General features: G+C 31.0%; 1 protein-coding gene across 1 annotated transcript in view; it reads left to right on the plus strand.

Annotated features, from left to right (window-relative positions):
• The window catches only part of hiw (highwire), a 108,797-nt gene that overhangs the window by 81,350 nt on the left and 5,642 nt on the right, over window positions 1-21,805 (plus strand). Inside the window, 3 exon segments of the mRNA XM_065507449.1 lie at window positions 17,266-17,379; window positions 17,465-17,573; window positions 18,775-21,799. Coding sequence (XP_065363521.1) covers window positions 17,266-17,379; window positions 17,465-17,573; window positions 18,775-21,799 — 3,248 coding nt within the window.

The raw sequence follows: 21,805 nt of genomic DNA on the forward strand, positions 1-21,805 counted from the left end.
TTTTTCTATAAAATATCACTCTCTTTATTTTATTCTATGGTGCTCTTAGTCATGCTCTTAGTTTCACTCATAAAATATAAATCCATACATATTTGTCACGTACGATCAGAATACTCACGTACACGCAGAGAAAAAATATAGTTGGCCATGGTTACTGTAACCATTTCAATATTGTTACAAGTTTTTTAACTATATTATAGTCACAGTAACCATTTACATGATTGTGGTAACCATAATATGGTTAACTTACGATTCACATGATTGTCTCAACCATATATATGGTTACAGTAAACATATATATGTTTGTGACAACCGTTTATATGATGAAGGACTATCATATTATGGTGCTCGCGGCTTAAGGCTTATCATAATCTGAGAACAACATATTATGATAAAATTATTCATCATAAATATGGTTGCCACAAACATATATATGTTTACTGTAACCATATATATGGTTGAGACAATCATGTGAATCGTAAGTTAACCATATTATGGTTACCACAATCATGTAAATGGTTACTGTGACTATAATATAGTTAAAAAAATTTTAACACTATATAAATGGTTACAGTAACCATGCCCAATTATATTTTTTCTCTGCGTGTACGTGTGTCAAAGAGAGAGTCATGTTTTGCAGGTTGTTTGCTTTGTTTATTTCGTTTGTTGGTGCTGCTGCTAGTAGTTAGTTTAAGCAACAGTTTGACTGTGTGACTTTTTGTTGCTTTTATTAATCATATTGTCGTTGTTGTTCTCCCTCTTGTTTTTTTTATTATTGTTGTTGCTATTGCTGTTTTTCTTATTGTTGTGGAAAAATTACAGAGTGTATCTTATCGCCTTAACCAACCATTACATGAATGCAGCAAGTTAAACTTATAGATAGATGGATGGATGGATGGATGGATACATAACAAAATAACAAAACTTGTATTGTAAATGAATAATTTCAAAAAATAAAAATATAACCCAGTTGGAAATGTTTGTATTTTAAATGTTTTATGATTATTCCAATATACAAATACATACTTACATACATGCACATTGTATTAGGTGGTTTTAAAAATTTGTGGACTTTAATATGTTTTGATAGAAATCTTTACTTTAAATATGAGATTAATAACGCGATTAAGTATATTATTTTGGCTCAAGTTCATTTTTATACCCACCATAAAAAATATTTATCGAAATATTTATCGCAGACTCACAAAAGTATATATATTCTGGGTCCTCATAAGATTCTAAGATGATCTAGCTATATTTTAACACAAATACTCTCTGCTGATAATGTTTTAACTCTTTGCGGTTTAGTGGTCACTTTAATAACCACATAGTCTATAGTCTTTAAAACATAGTTTATTGGCATCTATTGGCATCTATTGGCATTTTGCTAAACAATTTTTTTTTTGAAATCATTCAGGGTTATTCCTGTACTCACTTTCACCATTCACCTTAATTTTGAAAGCACAATTACAACAATAGTATCTAATTTTCTCAGAATTTCTTATTAAAATGTTTACACGTAATTTGTTTAACCTTAATTATATAATTTTCGAAATTTTATTTTATATTTGGTCAATTCACATAATGTCTTAATATATCTCGACTCGGCTGCTCGGCTTAACCGACACTTCGGCGAAGGTCTCTACTGGTTGGTTACGATAACACAATAAACATAGCATACAGAGTACTATTATTTTAGGACACTTTTTACTTGAAAAACAATAAAAACCATTGTGAAATATTAGGACATTATGACAATATGACATGATAAGAGACCTTGTGAATTTACCAATTATATTATTGTAATTATGTAGGAATAGCCATGATTGTTAATGTTTTTTTTGCTCTGATTAGATAAATTTGAGACCACTACGAGACCGAAAAGCTCTTAGAGTATTATACCGAAGCTTTCTTTTGGGCAAAACACAAATTTAAAAAAGGCCCATTTTGGAAAAAAGTTCGATTTTTCCAAAAAAAAATCTAAAATTGTATATCTTGATTTACAAAACATTTTTTTTTGCTATATATCCCACTCGCATCCCACTAAGCGACCAAATAAATATCAAGCTTTCTTTTGAGCAAAAAAAAAACAAAAATTTAAAAAAAGGGACTATTTTGGAAAAAAAAAATTGATAGATATCAAACTAGCATTCAACTAAGCGACCAAATAGGTATTCAAGGAAAATATCTAAGTTTTCTTTTGAGCAAAAAATTAAATTTAAAAATGGGTGCATTTTGGAAAAAAAAATCAACAAAGTTTTCGATTTTGCAAAAAAAAAGTCAAAAATTGCATGTTTTGAGTTACAAAACATTTATTTTGATAGATATCAAACTAGCATTCAACTAAGCGACCAAATAGGTCTTCATGGAAAATATCTGTTTTCTTTTGAGCAAAAAATAAAATTTAAAAATGGGTCCATTTTGAAAAAAAAGTCAACAAAGTTTTTGATTTTGAAAAAAAAAAAATTTTAAAAAATGGGATGTTTTGAATTACAAAACATTTATTTTGATAGATATCAAACTCGCATTCAACTAAGCGAGCAAATAGGTCTTCAAGGAAGATATCTAAGTTTTCTTTTGAGCAAAAAATAAAATTTAAAAATGGGTGCATTTTGAAAAAAAAGTCAACAAAGTTTTTAATTTTGCAAAAAAAAGTCAAAAATTGGATGTTTTGAGTTACAAAACATTTATTTTGATAGATATCGAACTCGCATTCAACTAAGCGACCAAATAGGTCTTCAAGGAAAATATCTAAGCTTTATTTTAAGAAAAAAATGGCCCATTTTGAAAAAAAGTCAAAAAAGGCTTTGATTTCGGATGAGAAAAATAACATGTTTGGCCAAAATGTCAAATGTTGACCCCCTCTAACTCAGAGAATTCTTGACCGATCTTATTGAAAAATTGTGTCTGAATTTCTATCCAATTAGTGTAAATTTCAAAATGTCGAATTTTGTACCAACAAAGCGTCATATGCGGAAAGTTTTGCTTTAATACTTTAATTTGAAAAAAATTGCATACCGATTGCTCACCAAAGCTTATCGTGAATGTGTTCCACCAGCTTGAACGTGCGAGAGATGGTTTGTTCGGTTCAGAAGTGGTGATTTTGACACAGAAGTTAAAGATCGCCCAGGACTGCCAAACAAGTTTGAAGACAAAAAAGAGCTTGCAAAATCATTGGTAGCTACTCAGGCAGCAATTTCAAAACGTTTGCGAACAGCAGGATTCTGCCAAATGCAGGGACATTTGGTATCATTCCAATTGAATACGAGAGACCTAGAAAGACTTTTTTGTATGTCCGAAATGATGCTTTAACGCTATAAAAGAAAATCTTTTTTGCACCGAATTATTACTTGCAATGAAAAATATATCCATTACGATAACCCGAAGCGTAAGAGATCGTACGTGAAACCCGGCCAACCAGCCTAATCGACACCAACGCCAAATATCCATGGTGCCAAGGTAATTCTTTGTATTTGGTGGGAGCAAAAGGGTCCTATCTATTATTAGCTCGGCCACATTGTTGAAATACCTGTTAAAAAGTATTTAGAAAGAATACTGTTTTGATCGAAGCAGAACGTTATATCTAAGATACGCTTCACTTAGGAACAGAGTATCCGAATTAAAGAAAAATTCAAAAATTACTCTTCGGGATGTTATCAATAATCTAAAATTGGAAAATAATTCACGAACTGTTAGCCTACATCATACGTTTGGTATTCAATTAACCAAAGAACATTTAAACTGGTCGAGTGAAAAATTAAATGTTCCCTTTTATGATTAATGAAATACAACATTTCCAAGACGGCCGAAGGGAAAGAGGCTGGAGTTCAAGCACCTAAATAAGACAGTTAAGTTTATGATGTGGGGCTGTTTTTCAAGGCAATGTGTGATCCCCATTCATATCGTAAAAGATACTATGACTGGAATCTGATACAGATCCATTTTAAGTGATGTTATGTAACTATACGCTGAGGAAAATATGCCCCTAGTTTGAAGCTTCCAGCTCGACAATGACCACAAATACATCTCTAGAGCAGTAACAGAGTGGTTACAATCCAATGAGATACGTGTTTTGAAGTGGCCTGCTCAATCTTCAGATCTCAATCTAATAGAAAACCTATGGGAAATTGTAGATCGCGAAAAACAAACTCCAAATTATACCTCGAAGAAGCTTTATCATCTTCGGTTATAGGGAATGGCAAAATATTTCAAAGGAGACGATTCAATCATTAATTATTTCAATACATCGTCGCAGTGAAGCTGTAAGAAAGTAGAGTCGGTCAAGCCCCAATAACAGTACAAAAATGGAAATTAACCCTTAATAGCACTTGGGGTCCAAATGACCCTGAACTTTTAAATTCAAGAAAAACACAGTCATTTTGACCCTAAGTGCTCTTAAGGGTTAATTTCCATTTTTGTGCTGTTATTGTAAATACTAGACTTCATGTTATATTTTTCTTAAGTTTCATCAAAATCGGCCCAAAAATATATAATATTTGGCTATCTTTCCATTAGAAATTCCAAATATTGAAAAATTTGACCTTTGACCTTCAAGATTTAAGGGTTAACGTATTCCGATTTTAGGAAAACTTTCAGACTATATTTAGAATTACCTGGACTATAATATTCAGAACAGATTTTACTTAAAATTAATAACAGTAAGGAAATTGGGCTCATTCGCCAAAATATGGCCAAAAAAATTAGTTTTTCTCGAAAATCGCAAAATGTATATCGCAGATACGGAAAAACTATAGGAGGTATTAACATATTTTTTTCACATTTTTATTCCCTATTATGTTGTAAATAAATTCCCATGTGATGATCAAAAAATTCTGAAATTTGTTTAACAGAATTTTTAAAAATTTGAAATTGGAGTTTTGAAACTGCCATAGGTTAACTGTATCCTATGAAGATAAAAACTCATATACAAGTAAATATGGATATATTTTAAGTAAGAATAAACTTTTGTTTATTCTTACTTTCTTCAAAAAGGGTGCCGCTGAAGCATACCGATTGCTCACCAAAGCTTATGGTGAAAGTGTTCCATCGGCTTCAACGTGCAAAATATGGTTTGTGCAGTTCAGATGTGGTGATTTTGACACGGAAGTTAAAGATCGCCCAGGACTGCCAAAACAGCTTGAAGACAAAAAATTCAACAAGAGCTTGCATAATCATTGGGAGCTACTCAGGCAGCAATTTCAAAACGTTTGCGAGCAGCAGGATTCTGCCAAAAGCAGTGGAATTGGGTACCTTTCAATGAAAAATAGATCCATTACGATAACCATGGCGCTAAGGTAATTCTATGTATTTGGTGGGAGCAAAAAGGTCCATAGGTTAACTGCGAATAGGTTAACTGTATCCTATGAAGATAAAAACTCATATAAAGTAAATATGGATATATTTTAAGTAAGAATAAACTTTAGTTTTAATATTTCTCAAACTATGTTAATTTTGTTCCTACATTTCTTGTTCTAGTGGCCTGACGATTTGTTAATAACTTTATAATTTTTTAATCAATTTCTGTCTTTTATATCTTATTAGAAAGACAATTACGTACACATTTCGATTCTTTTAATTTAAAGTAATTATTTAATGGCAAAAATTTAAAAAAATGAAAAAAATGCATTTTTCCCCCTTGTAAATGCACCTAAAAACCAAATCGAAATTTGTAGAGATTTCAACCAGTTTCAATAGGCTTCTTTCTGTCTTTGGGCCGAAAAAAATGGATACTTAATTTATGTTGGTTGAAATTAATTTATTTTCTGAATGCTCCAGATATCTATAGAATTTAAAAATATTTTGATAAAAACTAATTTTGAACTTAAAAAAATAAAATATTCAAATTTTATTCATTTAAATTTCTACTAAATACCAAATGTTTACAAGTTTTTGATAACAAAGACCAAAAATCCACACAACCACCTAATATCAATGTGGGGTACTACAACAATATTAATGCGATTATACGGGTTGGTTAGTAAAATAGATTTTTATACATATTTTCATGTTTTTTTTTTCATATTTATTATTAAGTATCTGTTGGCTACAATTTTCTCATTTCAGATTAAAAGTTGCATTCACACAAATACACCAAAGTGGTGTGAGTATCAGTGTGTATGTGTGAATTAATTGTGTATGTGTTGTAATAATTTCAAAACAAAACTCTTTGTTTATTTCATTCTACTCATTTTCATAACAAAAGTCAAATACTCGCTCCATTCATTCATTCATTCTCTTTTATTTACAAATTTTAATGCAACTCCCTTTCACGATTTGTATGATTGAGACTCCCCATTCGGGATTTAAGGTCTGCTTTTAGAATTAAACAAAACCACTATTGTTGTTGTTTTTGTTTCAATATTATTATTGTTATTATGGTTGTTGCTTTCATTCCAGCTGATCTTGTTTATTTTTATACTGTTTCTTCATGTTGTTGTAGTTGTTGCTGTTGCTGTATAGAATTGTCTGGTTCGGGAACAACGAATGTTTTTGTCGTTGCCAGTGGTTGGTTTTGAACTCCACACATCCATTTCGAAAGAAAAACCCCAGTTCGTTAACAACAATAACAACGGCATTAAGTATAAAAAGTATAAAAAAAAGAAACTTGTTTTTATTAAGATTTTTTAATAGTTCTTTTTTTGCTTCTCTTGCAGTTGTTGTTTTGTTGTGTTTAAGTATGAATTTATATTTTTAAAGTCATACAGTGCATGCATAAACATACTCCTCGTCCGCCATACGTGGATACAGTGCGAACAAAAATTGGTGAGGGTCTAAAGCTATTTCGTGTTATGAAATACATATAAATACAATGAAAATGTTTCGAAATATGACAAATCATACAATATGTGAGTGGAACTAAGGCTTGGTTTAGTTAGACTAAGACTTATGAAGACTGCATTTTAGTATAAGTCTTATACTAAGACTTATCAAGTCTTATACTAAGACTTATCAAGTCTTACACTAAGAGTCTTAGTATAAGTCTTATAAGTCTTAGTATAAGACTTGATAAGTCTTAGTCTTGATAAGTCTTAGTATAAGACTTGATAAGTCTTAGTCTTGATAAGTCTTAGTATAAGACTTGATTAGTCTTAGTATAAGACTTGATAAGTCTTAGTATAAGACTTGATAAGTCTTAGTATAAGACTTCATAAGTCTTAGTATAAGACTTGATAAGTCTTAGTATAAGACTTCATAAGTCTTAGTATAAGACTTGATAAGTCTTAGTATAAGACTTCATAAGTCTTAGTATAATACTTCATAAGTCTTAGTATAATACTTCATAAGTCTTAGTATAAGACTTGATAAGTCTTAATATAAGACTTTATAAGTCTTAGTATAAGACTTGATAAGTCTTAGTATAAGACTTGATAAGTCTTAGTATAAGACTTGATAAGTCTTAGTATAAGTCTTAGTATAAGACTTCATAAGTCTTAGTATAAGACTTCATAAGTCTTAGTATAAGACTTCATAAGTCTTAGTATAAGACTTCATAAGTCTTAGTATAAGACTTCATAAGTCTTAGTATAAGACTTCATAAGTCTTAGTATAAGACTTCATAAGTCTTAGTATAAGACTTCATAAGTCTTAGTATAAGACTTCATAAGTCTTAGTATAAGACTTGATAAGTCTTAGTATAAGACTTGATAAGTCTTAGTATAAGACTTGATAAGTCTTAGTATAAGACTTGATAAGTCTTAGTATAAGTCTTAGTATAAGACTTCATAAGTCTTAGTATAAGACTTGATAAGTCTTAGTATAAGACTTGATAAGTCTTAGTATAAGACTTGATAAGTCTTAGTATAAGTCTTAGTATAAGACTTCATAAGTCTTAGTATAAGACTTCATAAGTCTTAGTATAAGACTTCATAAGTCTTAGTATAAGACTTCATAAGTCTTAGTATAAGACTTCATAAGTCTTAGTATAAGACTTCATAAGTCTTAGTATAAGACTTCATAAGTCTTAGTATAAGACTTCATAAGTCTTAGTATAAGACTTCATAAGTCTTAGTATAAGACTTGATAAGTCTTAGTATAAGACTTGATAAGTCTTAGTATAAGACTTTATAAGTCTTAGTATAAGACTTGATAAGTCTTAGTATAAGACTTGATAAGTCTTAGTATAAGACTTGATAAGTCTTAGTATAAGTCTTAGTATAAGACTTCATAAGTCTTAGTATAAGACTTCATAAGTCTTAGTATAAGACTTCATAAGTCTTAGTATAAGACTTCATAAGTCTTAGTATAAGACTTCATAAGTCTTAGTATAAGACTTCATAAGTCTTAGTATAAGACTTCATAAGTCTTAGTATAAGACTTCATAAGTCTTAGTATAAGACTTGATAAGTCTTAGTATAAGACTTGATAAGTCTTAGTATAAGACTTGATAAGTCTTAGTATAAGACTTGATAAGTCTTAGTATAAGACTTCATAAGTCTTAGTATAAGACTTCATAAGTCTTAGTATAAGACTTCATAAGTCTTAGTATAAGACTTCATAAGTCTTAGTATAAGACTTCATAAGTCTTAGTATAAGACTTCATAAGTCTTAGTATACGACTTCATAAGTCTTAGTATAAGACTTCATAAGTCTTAGTATAAGACTTGATAAGTCTTAGTATAAGACTTGATAAGTCTTAGTATAAGACTTCATAAGTCTTAGTATAAGACTTCATAAGTCTTAGTATAAGACTTCATAAGTCTTAGTATAAGACTTCATAAGTCTTAGTATAAGACTTCATAAGTCTTAGTATAAGACTTCATAAGTCTTAGTATAAGACTTGATAAGTCTTAGTATAAGACTTGATAAGTCTTAGTATAAGACTTGATAAATCTTAGTATAAGACTTGATAAGTCTTAGTATAAGACTTGATAAGTCTTAGTATAAGACTTCATAAGTCTTAGTAAAAACTTGATAACTCCTATACTAAGACTTGATAACTTTTAGTATATAACTTCATAAGTATTAGTATTAGACTTGATAATTCTTAGTATAAAACTTGATAAGTCTTATTATAAAACTTGTTTTTCTTAGTATCAGACTAGTAAGTCTTAGTATAGAACTGTATTGTTTTAAACCATTTTCCAAACGAATTGACTTTTGCCCCTCTCTAATAATAATGTTGTAAAAACAGCACTTGTTTCCACTTGGAGTGATAATTTTTCACTTGCCCTTTTCTTCTGCTTATTCTTCTTCTAGTTTCCAGTTTCTTTTGTTATTCTTATTGTTGTTGTTTCATATAAATACGGGAATGTATGTATGTGTTGTTGTTGTCTTGTTATTTTTGCATTCGATTTAACCGATAATGGGGTGTTTACAAATTTACAAAAATATAAAATGAAATAAAATTGTCTATCAGTCAGTCTGACTGTCTGTCAGTTGGTATGTTTTTGTATATCTTATAGAGACCTAAGTCCGTCTGGGTCTGTCTGGTATTTTACACAGACATTTTATCTCATTTTAATGTTTTTATTACAACAATAGTTCCGCCATTGCTCTCCCTCTCTTACGATCTGATCACCGCGGTATGTGCGAGTTTAACAATAATTAAAGTTTTATTTCATAAACATTTTGTTTGATGATGAATATTTCTTTAGATTCATTCAATTCAAAAATATTCAGCACATTGTACTAAAGTACAACAAAAGTGTAACCAAAATGGGAGATAAATTATGTTATTGTTGTAATTGTAATTGCTGTTTGTCGCTATTGTCGTATGTAGTTGTTGTTAAGTACGTTCGTTACATTATGTTGAACATTTAATTTAATTGTATTTAAATACTGGCTGCTGGAGTCCCATTTGCTCTATTATTTCAGGCTGCAAGTAAAAAAAAATCACGTCTTTGGGATTTTAAATAACAACAATAAATGGTTTAATTGAATTGAAAGTTGCTAAAGTATCACTTCTCTTAAGTGCTTACATGAATTGTAATTTGTCTCTTAAATTGATCCTAATATATTTATCAAATATATCACAAAGTTTTCAAAATGAATTGAATAAAGAAAATGTGATGGTTCTATTATATGAAAACATTTTGATTTTTATTGAGAAGCTCTTGGAAAAAATGTTCTCTTTTGAAATCATTATTTACAGTAATAGTTTTCTCTTAAAAGAAAATTTGCTGGTATTATTTTTACAAAAGTCTTCACATGTTTAAAATGTTCAAAATTATAGGGGCCCTTAACTTTAGACCGGTAGTCATAAGAAACTTCTGAAATGTAAAATGTGTAGTACAAAGTAAACTTTGTTCAAGACTTCATAGTCGTAATATAAAACATGATATGCTTTTAAATCTTAGTATTAGACTTCATAGTCTTACTATAAAACTTATAAGTTTTATTATAAGACTTGTAAGTCTTAGTATAAGACTTCTATGACTTAGTATAAGACTTGAAAAGTCTTAGTGTAAGACTTGAAAAGTCCTAGTATAAGACTTGATAAGTCCTAGCATAAGACTTGATAAGTCCTAGTATAAGACTTCTATGTCTTAGTAGAAGACTTCTATGTCTTAGTAGAAGACTTCTATGTCTTAGTAGAAGACTTCTATGTCTTTGTAGAAGACTTCTATGTCTTAGTAGAAGACATCTATATCTTTGTATAAGACTTCATTGTTTCAGTATAAGACTTCTATGTCATAGTATAAGACTTCGTGTCTTAGTATAAGATATCTAGGTTTTAGTATAAGATATCTAGGTCTTAGTATAAGACTTCTAGGTCTTAGTGTAAGACTTCTATGGCTTAGTATAAGACTTCTATATCGTAGTATGTATGAGACTTCTATGTCTTAGTATACGACTTGATAGTCTTAGTATAAGACTTCAGATTCTTGTATTAGACTTTTTATTCTCAGTATAAAACTCTGAAGTCTTGTCCTGTTATATGATTATTTCATTTATTCAATTACGTATTATTCTATTCCAGTATAAGACACTTTCTGTTTTCCACATTTTTTCCCAATAATTACTTGTCATGTTTTTACATTATTTACCCCCCAAAAAAACTACATATCAAATTTTTGTCATCGTATTATTTGCTTAAAGCATTATAAAAATTCTCAATAATTCTATAATTATTTTCCCTTGTAAACTCGTATCAGTTAGAATTTCTTTCTGTCTTTATCTTCAAGATTTTGTTTGTTTTGTTTATTCATTGACGCGTCAATATGACTGACTATTGAATCCACCAATTCAAACATGTATGATGAATTGTATAGAAAAGTTAGAATTGATTGTAATTCAATTTTCTTTTGAATGAATCAAAGAAAAGAATTGTTTATTTTCCACAACTGGTTTTATTTATCTTACACTTATTCGTTGTTCTACAGCTCCATGCAGGCCGGCCTATACTTCAAAAAGCGAATACCGGTTATTATTATTAAATATTTAATTTTTCACTGTGCGTTTTCTCTACTACGCTTTAATGCTCGTAACGTAATTGATTGATTCTATTTGTCTTGGTTATTGAGATCAAATCGTGTGTAATTTCGATTGAAACATTTTATTAAGTGTATTTGTTCCGGATGTGAGATAGTTGTGATATTATGAACTTTGTTCATTAACCTTTTGAAAGGGAAGAGGAAAAAGAGTGTTAGAACGAGATATATACATAAGTATTCAAAGCAGTTGGTGAGCTAATGTGCCACCGTAGGAGTTGATCTAATTAATCGCTTGAATATGAAAATAATAGTTTTTGTAACAGGTTTATTTTATAAAATTGCTTTATTTTCATGCTGGATATTTTAAATAATTAAGCTGTTTTTTAACGGTATTTTTCAAAATAATAATAATTTACAGTTATAAATATAGGAATTTGTTTGAAAATATTTGAATTATGTAATTTAGTGACCTTCGGCAAACTTGAGTCTACTAATATTAAATACAATTTTAAGATAATAAACAAAAATGTATATTAATAAAAATAAAGAAAATATTTATTATTCATATAAATATGCGATTTAAAAATAATATTTGTTTATCTTCTCTGTAAATTCTTCTCACACAAATACAACTTAAACAGCTACTTATTTCTCTTATACTTTGAAATATAAATAATAAATCAATGCCTTTATATTTTTGAAATAAATTTTTTTTATACATATTCCGCTTATCTAAATATGTAAGTATAAGCAGTAGAAATAAATCCATATTATTATTTGTCTTTATAAAATTAACGATTTATTTACATATTTTATTTGCAGTTTTCAAAGTTAATGACTTATTATTATTATTATGGTCTATATGTGGCATTTGGTGCTGCGTTCAGAATTGACTCTATTCACAATCAGTGATTTTTTTTCATTGTATTTAAAAAAAAAAAATAAAATTTACATTTGATAATTATGTGTATGAATACATTGTTTACGTATTATTGGGTTTGTAAATATATTTAAGTATGTACTAGACACTAATAACTTTACAAAAGTATATAAATTTTAAACAAATTTAGCATGTTCAACTTTAGTCGTTGGCTTTGTTATGATGGACTGGCTGACTGACTGACCGACCGACCAACCGATCGCCCTCCGTTGTAACCATAACAACAACTACACAGCCACACTTTGCATTATAATACAATTTTATTTGAATGCGTCTATAATTGATGTGTTTGTATGAGTATTTTATAGACAGTTTTTAAACAAAAATATTTTGTGAAAACTTACACAATATTAATAGGGGTATTCAATGAGTTTAAAGCTTAAAAGTTTAGACTTTTTATAAAAGTTTTTTTTAAAAGATTTGACAGTTTTTTTTTTAAAAGACTTGCACGTTTTTATATGAGACATGAAAGTGTTAGTATAAGACATCTGACGCCTGGTATAAGACTTATAACATTAGTATTAGAATTCAGAGTCTTAGTATAAGACTTGACAGTCTTAGTATAAGACTTAACAGTCTTAGTATAAGACTTGACAGTCTTAGTATAAGACTTGACAGTCTTAGTATAAGACTTGACAGTCTTAGTATAAGACTTGACAGTCTTAGTATAAGACTTGACAGTCTTAGTATAAGACTTGACAGTCTTAGTATAAGACTTGACAGTCTTAGTATAAGACTTGACAGTCTTAGTATAAGACTTGACAGTCTTAGTATAAGACTTGACAGTCTTAGTATAAGACTTGACAGTCTTAGTATAAGACTTGACAGTCTTAGTATAAGACTTGACAGTCTTAGTATAAGACTTGACAATCTTAGTATAAGACTTGATTAGTATAAAAGTTCAGAGTCTTAGTATAAGAGTTCAGAGTCTTAGAGTAAAACTTAGAACCTTTGTCTTATACTAAGACTTCAAAGTCTTATATTTCAGGCTTCAAAGTCTTAGTATAAGACTTGATAATCTTAGTAGAAGACTTTATAGTCTTAGTATAAGACTTCAAAGTCTTAGTATAAGACTTCAATGGCTCAGTATAAGACTTCAAAGTCTTAGTAAAATACTTCAAATTCAGAGTATAAGAATTTAAAGTTTTTGTATAAAACTTCAAAGACTTGGTAGAAGACTTCAAAGTCTTATAAGACTTCAAAGTTTTAGTATAAGAATTCAAATTCTTGGTATAAGACTTCAAAGTCTTAGTATAATACTTCAAAGTCAGTATAAAACTTCAAAGTCTTAATATAAGACTTCAAAGTTTTAGTATAAGACTTCAAAGTTTTAGTATAAGACTTCAAAGTCTTAGTATAAGACTTCAAAGTCTTAGTATAAGACTTCAAAGTCTTAGTATAAGACTTCAAAGGCTTAGTATAAGACTTCAAAGTCTTAGTATAAGACTTCAAAGTCAGTATAAAACTTCAGTCTTAGTATAAGACTTCAAAGTTTTAGTATAAGACTTCAAAGTCTTGGTATAAGACTTTAAAGTTTTATACAAAAACTTTAAATTCTTATACTCTGAATTTGAAGACTTCAAAGTCTTAGTATAAGACTTCAAATTCAGAGTATAAGACTTTAAAATTGTTTTATAAGACTTTAAAATTGTTGTATAAGACTTCAATGTCTTAGTATAAGACTTCACAGTCTTAGTATAAGACTTCACAGTCTTAGTATAAGACTTCACAGTCTCAGTATAAGACTTTAATGTTTTGTATAAGACTTAAAAGTCTTAGTATGAGACTTCATATTCTTAGTATAAGACTTCACTTTGCATTATAATACAATTTTATTTGAATGCGTCTATAATTGATGTGTTTGTATGAGTATTTTATAGACAGTTTTTAAACAAAAATATTTTGTGAAAACTTACACAATATTAATAGGGGTATTCAATGAGTTTAAAGCTTAAAAGTTTAGACTTTTTATAAAAGTTTTTTTTAAAAGATTTGACAGTTTTTTTTTTTAAAAGACTTGCACGTTTTTATATGAGACATGAAAGTGTTAGTATAAGACATCTGACGCCTGGTATAAGACTTATAACATTAGTATTAGAATTCAGAGTCTTAGTATAAGACTTGACAGTCTTAGTATAAGACTTAACAGTCTTAGTATAAGACTTGACAGTCTTAGTATAAGACTTGACAGTCTTAGTATAAGACTTGACAGTCTTAGTATAAGACTTGACAGTCTTAGTATAAGACTTGACAGTCTTAGTATAAGACTTGACAGTCTTAGTATAAGACTTGACAGTCTTAGTATAAGACTTGACAGTCTTAGTATAAGACTTGACAGTCTTAGTATAAGACTTGACAGTCTTAGTATAAGACTTGACAGTCTTAGTATAAGACTTGACAGTCTTAGTATAAGACTTGACAGTCTTAGTATAAGACTTGACAGTCTTAGTATAAGACTTGACAGTCTTAGTATAAGACTTGACAATCTTAGTATAAGACTTGATTAGTATAAAAGTTCAGAGTCTTAGTATAAGAGTTCAGAGTCTTAGAGTAAAACTTAGAACCTTTGTCTTATACTAAGACTTCAAAGTCTTATATTTCAGGCTTCAAAGTCTTAGTATAAGACTTGATAATCTTAGTAGAAGACTTTATAGTCTTAGTATAAGACTTCAAAGTCTTAGTATAAGACTTCAATGGCTCAGTATAAGACTTCAAAGTCTTAGTAAAATACTTCAAATTCAGAGTATAAGAATTTAAAGTTTTTGTATAAAACTTCAAAGACTTGGTAGAAGACTTCAAAGTCTTATAAGACTTCAAAGTTTTAGTATAAGAATTCAAATTCTTGGTATAAGACTTCAAAGTCTTAGTATAATACTTCAAAGTCAGTATAAAACTTCAAAGTCTTAATATAAGACTTCAAAGTTTTAGTATAAGACTTCAAAGTTTTAGTATAAGACTTCAAAGTCTTAGTATAAGACTTCAAAGTCTTAGTATAAGACTTCAAAGTCTTAGTATAAGACTTCAAAGTCTTAGTATAAGACTTCAAAGTCTTAGTATAAGACTTCAAAGGCTTAGTATAAGACTTCAAAGTCTTAGTATAAGACTTCAAAGTCAGTATAAAACTTCAGTCTTAGTATAAGACTTCAAAGTTTTAGTATAAGACTTCAAAGTCTTGGTATAAGACTTTAAAGTTTTATACAAAAACTTTAAATTCTTATACTCTGAATTTGAAGACTTCAAAGTCTTAGTATAAGACTTCAAATTCAGAGTATAAGACTTTAAAATTGTTTTATAAGACTTTAAAATTGTTGTATAAGACTTCAATGTCTTAGTATAAGACTTCACAGTCTTAGTATAAGACTTCACAGTCTTAGTATAAGACTTCACAGTCTCAGTATAAGACTTTAATGTTTTGTATAAGACTTAAAAGTCTTAGTATGAGACTTCATATTCTTAGTATAAGACTTCAAAGACTTCGACTAAATTCATAGGCTTAATTCCTTAGTATTTCATACATTTTCAATTCATTCCTTTCAAAATTCTTGCTGGTATTTTTGAATTCTGAATTAGGATTTTAGTGAATTCAACATCAATTCAATTAATTTATTCGAAGTTCTGACATGAACGTATCTTATGATTTTGAAGTCTTTTAATAAGTGGAATAATATGATCTTAATAAATGATGTGATTGGCTTTGTACAATACCTGGAGTTATCTCTTCTACAATAAGAGTTATTCCAATATTTGTTGGACTTTGTGTTCGTTTACAAGTGTTTTGTACTAGAAACAGATAAAATAAAGCTTAATATTTACTGAGACTTGTTCTATAAATAATTGGGCGAACGTCTTGTATTTATTCTTATGTTCAGACTAATGTTTTTTGCAAAGTCTCATACTGAAGCTATCTATTTATATTTGGACTCATGTCATATGTTGACACTGATATTTGATATTCAGGTTGTTATCAAAACTTTCCATCTGTTTTATTATCTTTTAATTAGTTACATATTTTAAATCATATAATATCTACTTTTATTATACGATTTCAAATTAGTTAACTCCCACCATAATTGCCTTCACAAAGGGAATATCCCTATGTATTTCAAATAGACAAGAAAAAAGTGAATTTCAAATGTAAAAGAAATAAAAAATAAATAAATGCGGATGCATTATCATAAAGTCTGTCATAACAACTAATAATTTTTGTTATTGTTGTATATACGTATTTGTTTGTTGTAAAGTCTTTTAGTTTTTTTTTTTTTTTAAAAGAGTTAAATAATAATTGTTACTATTGTTTAGTGATTCAGCCAATCAATGATAATAAAAAAATTAAAATTATAATAAAGACAATAATTATGAGTTGCTACCGTCTGTAATTATCAATTGTTTTGTCGTTAAATTCATTTTAAAATCAAATTCATATTTATATTTTACAACATTTAGCTACTAAATATTTATTTGTATTGTATAAATGTATGTATTTTGTCAGGTGGTCATTTTGTATGCATTGTATTTAAATATTACAAATATTATTAAACAAATAACAGAAATTATAAACAGACGAGGTTATAAATTTAAGACATGACTAAACATGTCTTGGGTTTATTGTTTGCTGTAGCATTAACAGGTAGGCAGTGAATGAAATGAAAATAATATTGAAAATTAAAGTTCAATAACTGATAACAATGGTATTTACTCATAAGTAGAAGTACGTACGTATGTATTTATTGGGTTAGGTATGAATGTGACTTTGTTTGTATAAATATAACCTTAAATAATCTATTTGTTGTCGTTACAAAATTTCGTGGACAATATGTTTGGGTTTATAAAATTAAGGGTTTTTACCTAAAACTGATTGTTTTTCCTTTTATCAGCAGAAATATTATTTAGTGTTTGTTATCTATTAGTAAATACAGATGTGTTAATTGTTTTTATTATTTTTTGTATTTATAGTTCCCAATCGAATGAGCGTCAATTTTTAAAGGATTTCATAAGTGGTGCTCCTGGTTCATCTGGCGCCCGTTTAGCCGCCTGGCTGCAACCAGAACCTCGCTTGGATCCCAATAAGTAAGTTAATTATTTATTTTCTTATCATCTTATTAGAATTTTTATAAACCCCAATGTTTTTTTTCGATTTCCCCCCCAATTTTAGATGCGAATTGAATACAATTACTGAACCATTACGTTACGGTTGGCCAACTCAAATTACGGTCACTATACGAGATCAGTATGGGGATGCAATTGTTGTGCCCGAGTTAAAGGTAAGTGGAGTTTATATTCACCTCTGTATGTATGTAATTGCTTCAAGTGGGTCAACAATCAACCACCTGTTTACACTGTTGCTATGTGGTTGTTTTTATTGTTGTCATAATAAAAGCGAAATTAATAATGACAAATTTCTAAGCTTTTGTTAAAAGTTTTAACGCTGATTTTCATAACCCGGAAATGCATTTACAGAAATAGAAACAAACGTTAGTTAAATCTAATATGTTTCATATTTTAAAAATCGAAAAGAATTGAAACAAATATTGAAGGAACTATATTCAAAAACATACATACATATATTGGTGTATGACTTAAATATGCGTGATTTTTTTAAATTTGTAGCTTTTATTTTAAAACATTTGTACAATATAAATTTATTCAAAGTATTGGCCATGGTTAGCTATGACCTTTTCCCATCTTTCTGGCAACTTATGGATTACGAACCAAAAGATCTGCTTATCTTTTGAGGCCAAGAACGAATCAATCCAATATCGTATACTCTGTTCCAAAGTGAAGAGTATCCTAAAGAGAGCGTTCTGCATCGATCGAAACAATTATTAGTCTAACGGCTCACGTTCTGGACTGTAAAGCGCGTTAGACAAAACTTCCCCCCCAACCACTTCATTCTAAATACTTTTTAACAGGTATTGCAACATGTGGACGAGCGTTGTGGAATATTACGGTTTCATGTCTGGCCGCATATTTTCGCCCATCAGTTGCATTCGGTACATGTTCATGGTCATTGAGTAATGACAACTTGGCTAAACCTTTGTATCAGATTTGTGATGTCTTATAAATGACAGCAATCGCCTTTCCAAACTCTGTTTTTATATATAATTCTGAAACTTTTTTAAAAACATGTCTGAAAAGCTTGACTCTTCAAACCGCAGCTGCGGATTGCCTGCTAAATTAATATTTTTGTTCAATTTTACGTATTCATATTTAAAGGTCACACACCTCAAGTTGCCGAGATGTAAAATTTTTTATCTAATATCTGCCTAAAATCAGATTTTGGCTATCTTATAACCCGACAAAGTAATTGCGATATCGCTAGTTCCTAGTATCTTAAGTAGTTTTAATAACACTCATTCTAACAAGTTCTTAAAATTTTCCTGGGTGTATCTATTATTTCATTTGTGTAATTTATTTTGTAGAAAAACTTCGAACCTAAATTAACCCATAATTTCTAATCCACAGGTGGAAATCAAAGCCATACCTACCGGTTCCTCGGGCAATGGAAACATCAAAGTTCGACGGGCTTCTCAAACAGACACCTATTACGGTGGAATAGCACCACCACCTCGACAAAATTATGAGCCAACAATTAAAGAGAAAATGTGTTTCAAGGCCATAACATTTATGAAATCCTACAACAATTATTCATTCGAAGAATTACGCTACAGCAGTCCCATACAAACAAGAGTAACTGAGTCCCTATATGCTCAAGATATGGAAGATGGTACATTTAGTGTGCATTGGACACCAAATGCTGTGGGCAGCTATTGTCTAACCGTCACCATAGATGGTATTCTATTGGAGGAAGTGTATCGTGTAGAGGTGAAGGAAGGCAGCATACCACCACCGGCCCACAAAAGAGTAATGAAAAATCCTCATACACCCAATAAGCTAAGGAAATTTTATACCAAAAATACGGCGGGTTTGCGTATACGTTCCCATCCCACTTTACAGTCCGAACAAGTGGGAGTGGTCAAGTTAAATGGCGTTATCTCATTCATAGATGAAATTGAGAATGATGATGGTGTGTGGTTGAGATTATCAACAGAATCTATTAGGCAACATTGTACCATGGGCTGGTATCCCACGGAGGCCTGGTGTTTGCAATACAATCAACATTTGGCTAAAACTCTGTTACATCCAGTGGTTGAACCTACTACAACAAATGCTACTACGACAAGCAATGAAAATAATTTGGTTGATTCAAATGCAGAAGTACAGCCCATGTCTCCTTTACCCACGGGTGTTGGTGAAAATCGACCAAAAGCTCGTGACATTTTGGATAATCTAGAACCTATAACGGCTTCTTTGGAATCACCGCCACCTAGCAGTGATAAGCAGGAATCACCCACTAAAAATGTTTTCGATTTTGCCATATCTTCCACTTCATCATCCAAACCAGGTGATTTTCCTCATGTATCCACCAATCCATTTATATGTGCTGATAGCGATGCCAAACCAGAACATCCGTTTGGCAGTGTAGGCGATAACAAGTCAGAGGATTCTTTCAATTCCGGTAATTCGGCCGGTGTAAATCAAATAGGTTCTGCCATAGCTGGGGTAGTGGGTGGAGGAGCTATTAAATTGCAGGCTTTGCAAAAATGGTTTAAGGGAGACAATGAACCCAACTCACCCAGAGATTATTCTTTCAAACCTTCGGATATGAGTGAAATTGCTTCTGTTTCCGTAAGAGAATTGGTAAGGGTCATGGGTGGTCAGGATTCACGCACTAGTAATGGCAACAGTTCTCAACGTTCGGGTAGTCCCATTAAAATACCTTGCGAGGAGAAAGTGGTAGATACGCCAAACAATAGTGTACGTTCTATGGAAACTTCGGAGGTTTCGATGACTCAAGATTCCAGTAACTCGGGACGTAGTGTTAAAGATGATTCATCGCAGTCGGATGGGGGAAACTTTGATATCAGTAATTTAAGAAAAACTCATTTTACTGCTAGCCAAACTGCTGCCTTGTTATCAACACCTAAACATTCGGCACGCAAAGGAGGAGCCGCCCGTAAGGGTACTAGCGCTGGAGGAGTAGGTGCACTCTCTTCATCTTCTGATACGGCAGGTTTAAAGGAATCAGATATTTCGAATTTAGAGGAAGAAATGAATTTATTGCAAATCACCACCACTACACCGGGAGGAGGTAGCACTACACAAGATCAAATACTGTTTGGAGAGGTGAGAACTACTTGCTCGACTGCTAGCACTGACAATTCAAGTCCCCCCATATGGCCTGAACCTGTGGGATCGGCCGGGGTAAATGCACCTCAAAATGCTTTTTTTAAAACAACAACACCAGCTAAGAAACCTCCCATGGGTCCTATAAAAAGAGCAATGCCACCCTCATTTGCTGAAAGTATTAGAGCGGTATTTGCTGCTTTTCTATGGCATGAGGGTGTGGTGCATGATGCCATGGCATGTGCCAGTTTCCTAAAGTTTCATCCCAACTTACCGAAAGAGGGTACAACAGTGATCACAAGACGAGATCATGGCGATGGCAAACAACAGTTGTCCAAAGAACAAAAGGCTCAACAAAGACACTCGGTGGAAGTGGCTAATGCTGGAAATTATCTAAATATTAGACCCTCAACCTTGGAAACTCTGACCAAAAGTGGCAATTTCTCGGTAAATAATCGCAAATATCGCAAGGGTCAATCAAGTGATAATCCTGATGATTTGGGGGATAAACAAAAACTACATTCCCTACCCGAAGTGGTAACAGTTTTGCCACCAGCTCTACGCAGCTTGGTGTATCTGTGGGAACATATTTGCTCCAATTGTGTGCACATTGTGCAATCGAATTCTTTAAGTCAGGAAAGATTCCATTCACGGGAATCTACAGCGGACAGCAGCAAAGAGAAATCCACGACCAAAGACAAGGAAAACAAAAAGGGAAAGAAGAAAAAAGATGATGGTTCTTGGTGTGAAATTTGTCAAATATTTCTACCCATTCCAGTGACATATCACATGCGTATTGTTCACCCGGGCTGTGGTAAATCTGCCAAGGGCAAAGGCTACAATAGTGTGGGTATTTTCTGTGAGGGATGGGCCGGTAATTGCGGAGAGGGAGGTAAGGGAGCCTCTAGTTGGTTTTTAATGTGTGACGGTTGTCGAGATAAATACATATCGACAAATAAAAATACCAATAATCTGAACAATACAAATGCTGGTGGTCCAGGCACAGAGTTGAATTTGTTTGGCATTAAAACCACCACATTGATAGCCAATTCGGAAATCTATACCACCATGAGAGAGAATGCAACATTTCTGTTGGAATTATCTTCGAATATTTCGAATTTGCCTACAGATACAGGGCATACAGCAGGAGGTCATGCCACCACTAAACGTTCGCCCCAACAAATGCCTGTAGTAGTGGAACATCAGCACTTTAATATGAGTGAAATGAATAAACCCAGCACCAGCAGGGCGGATGCACAAAGACATAGTCGTGTGGGTTTAAGGATTACTAATAAATTTGGAGGTTAGT

The sequence above is a fragment of the Calliphora vicina genome, chromosome 4 (genome assembly GCF_958450345.1).
Source record: "Calliphora vicina chromosome 4, idCalVici1.1, whole genome shotgun sequence".
NCBI lineage: Eukaryota > Metazoa > Arthropoda > Insecta > Diptera > Calliphoridae > Calliphora > Calliphora vicina.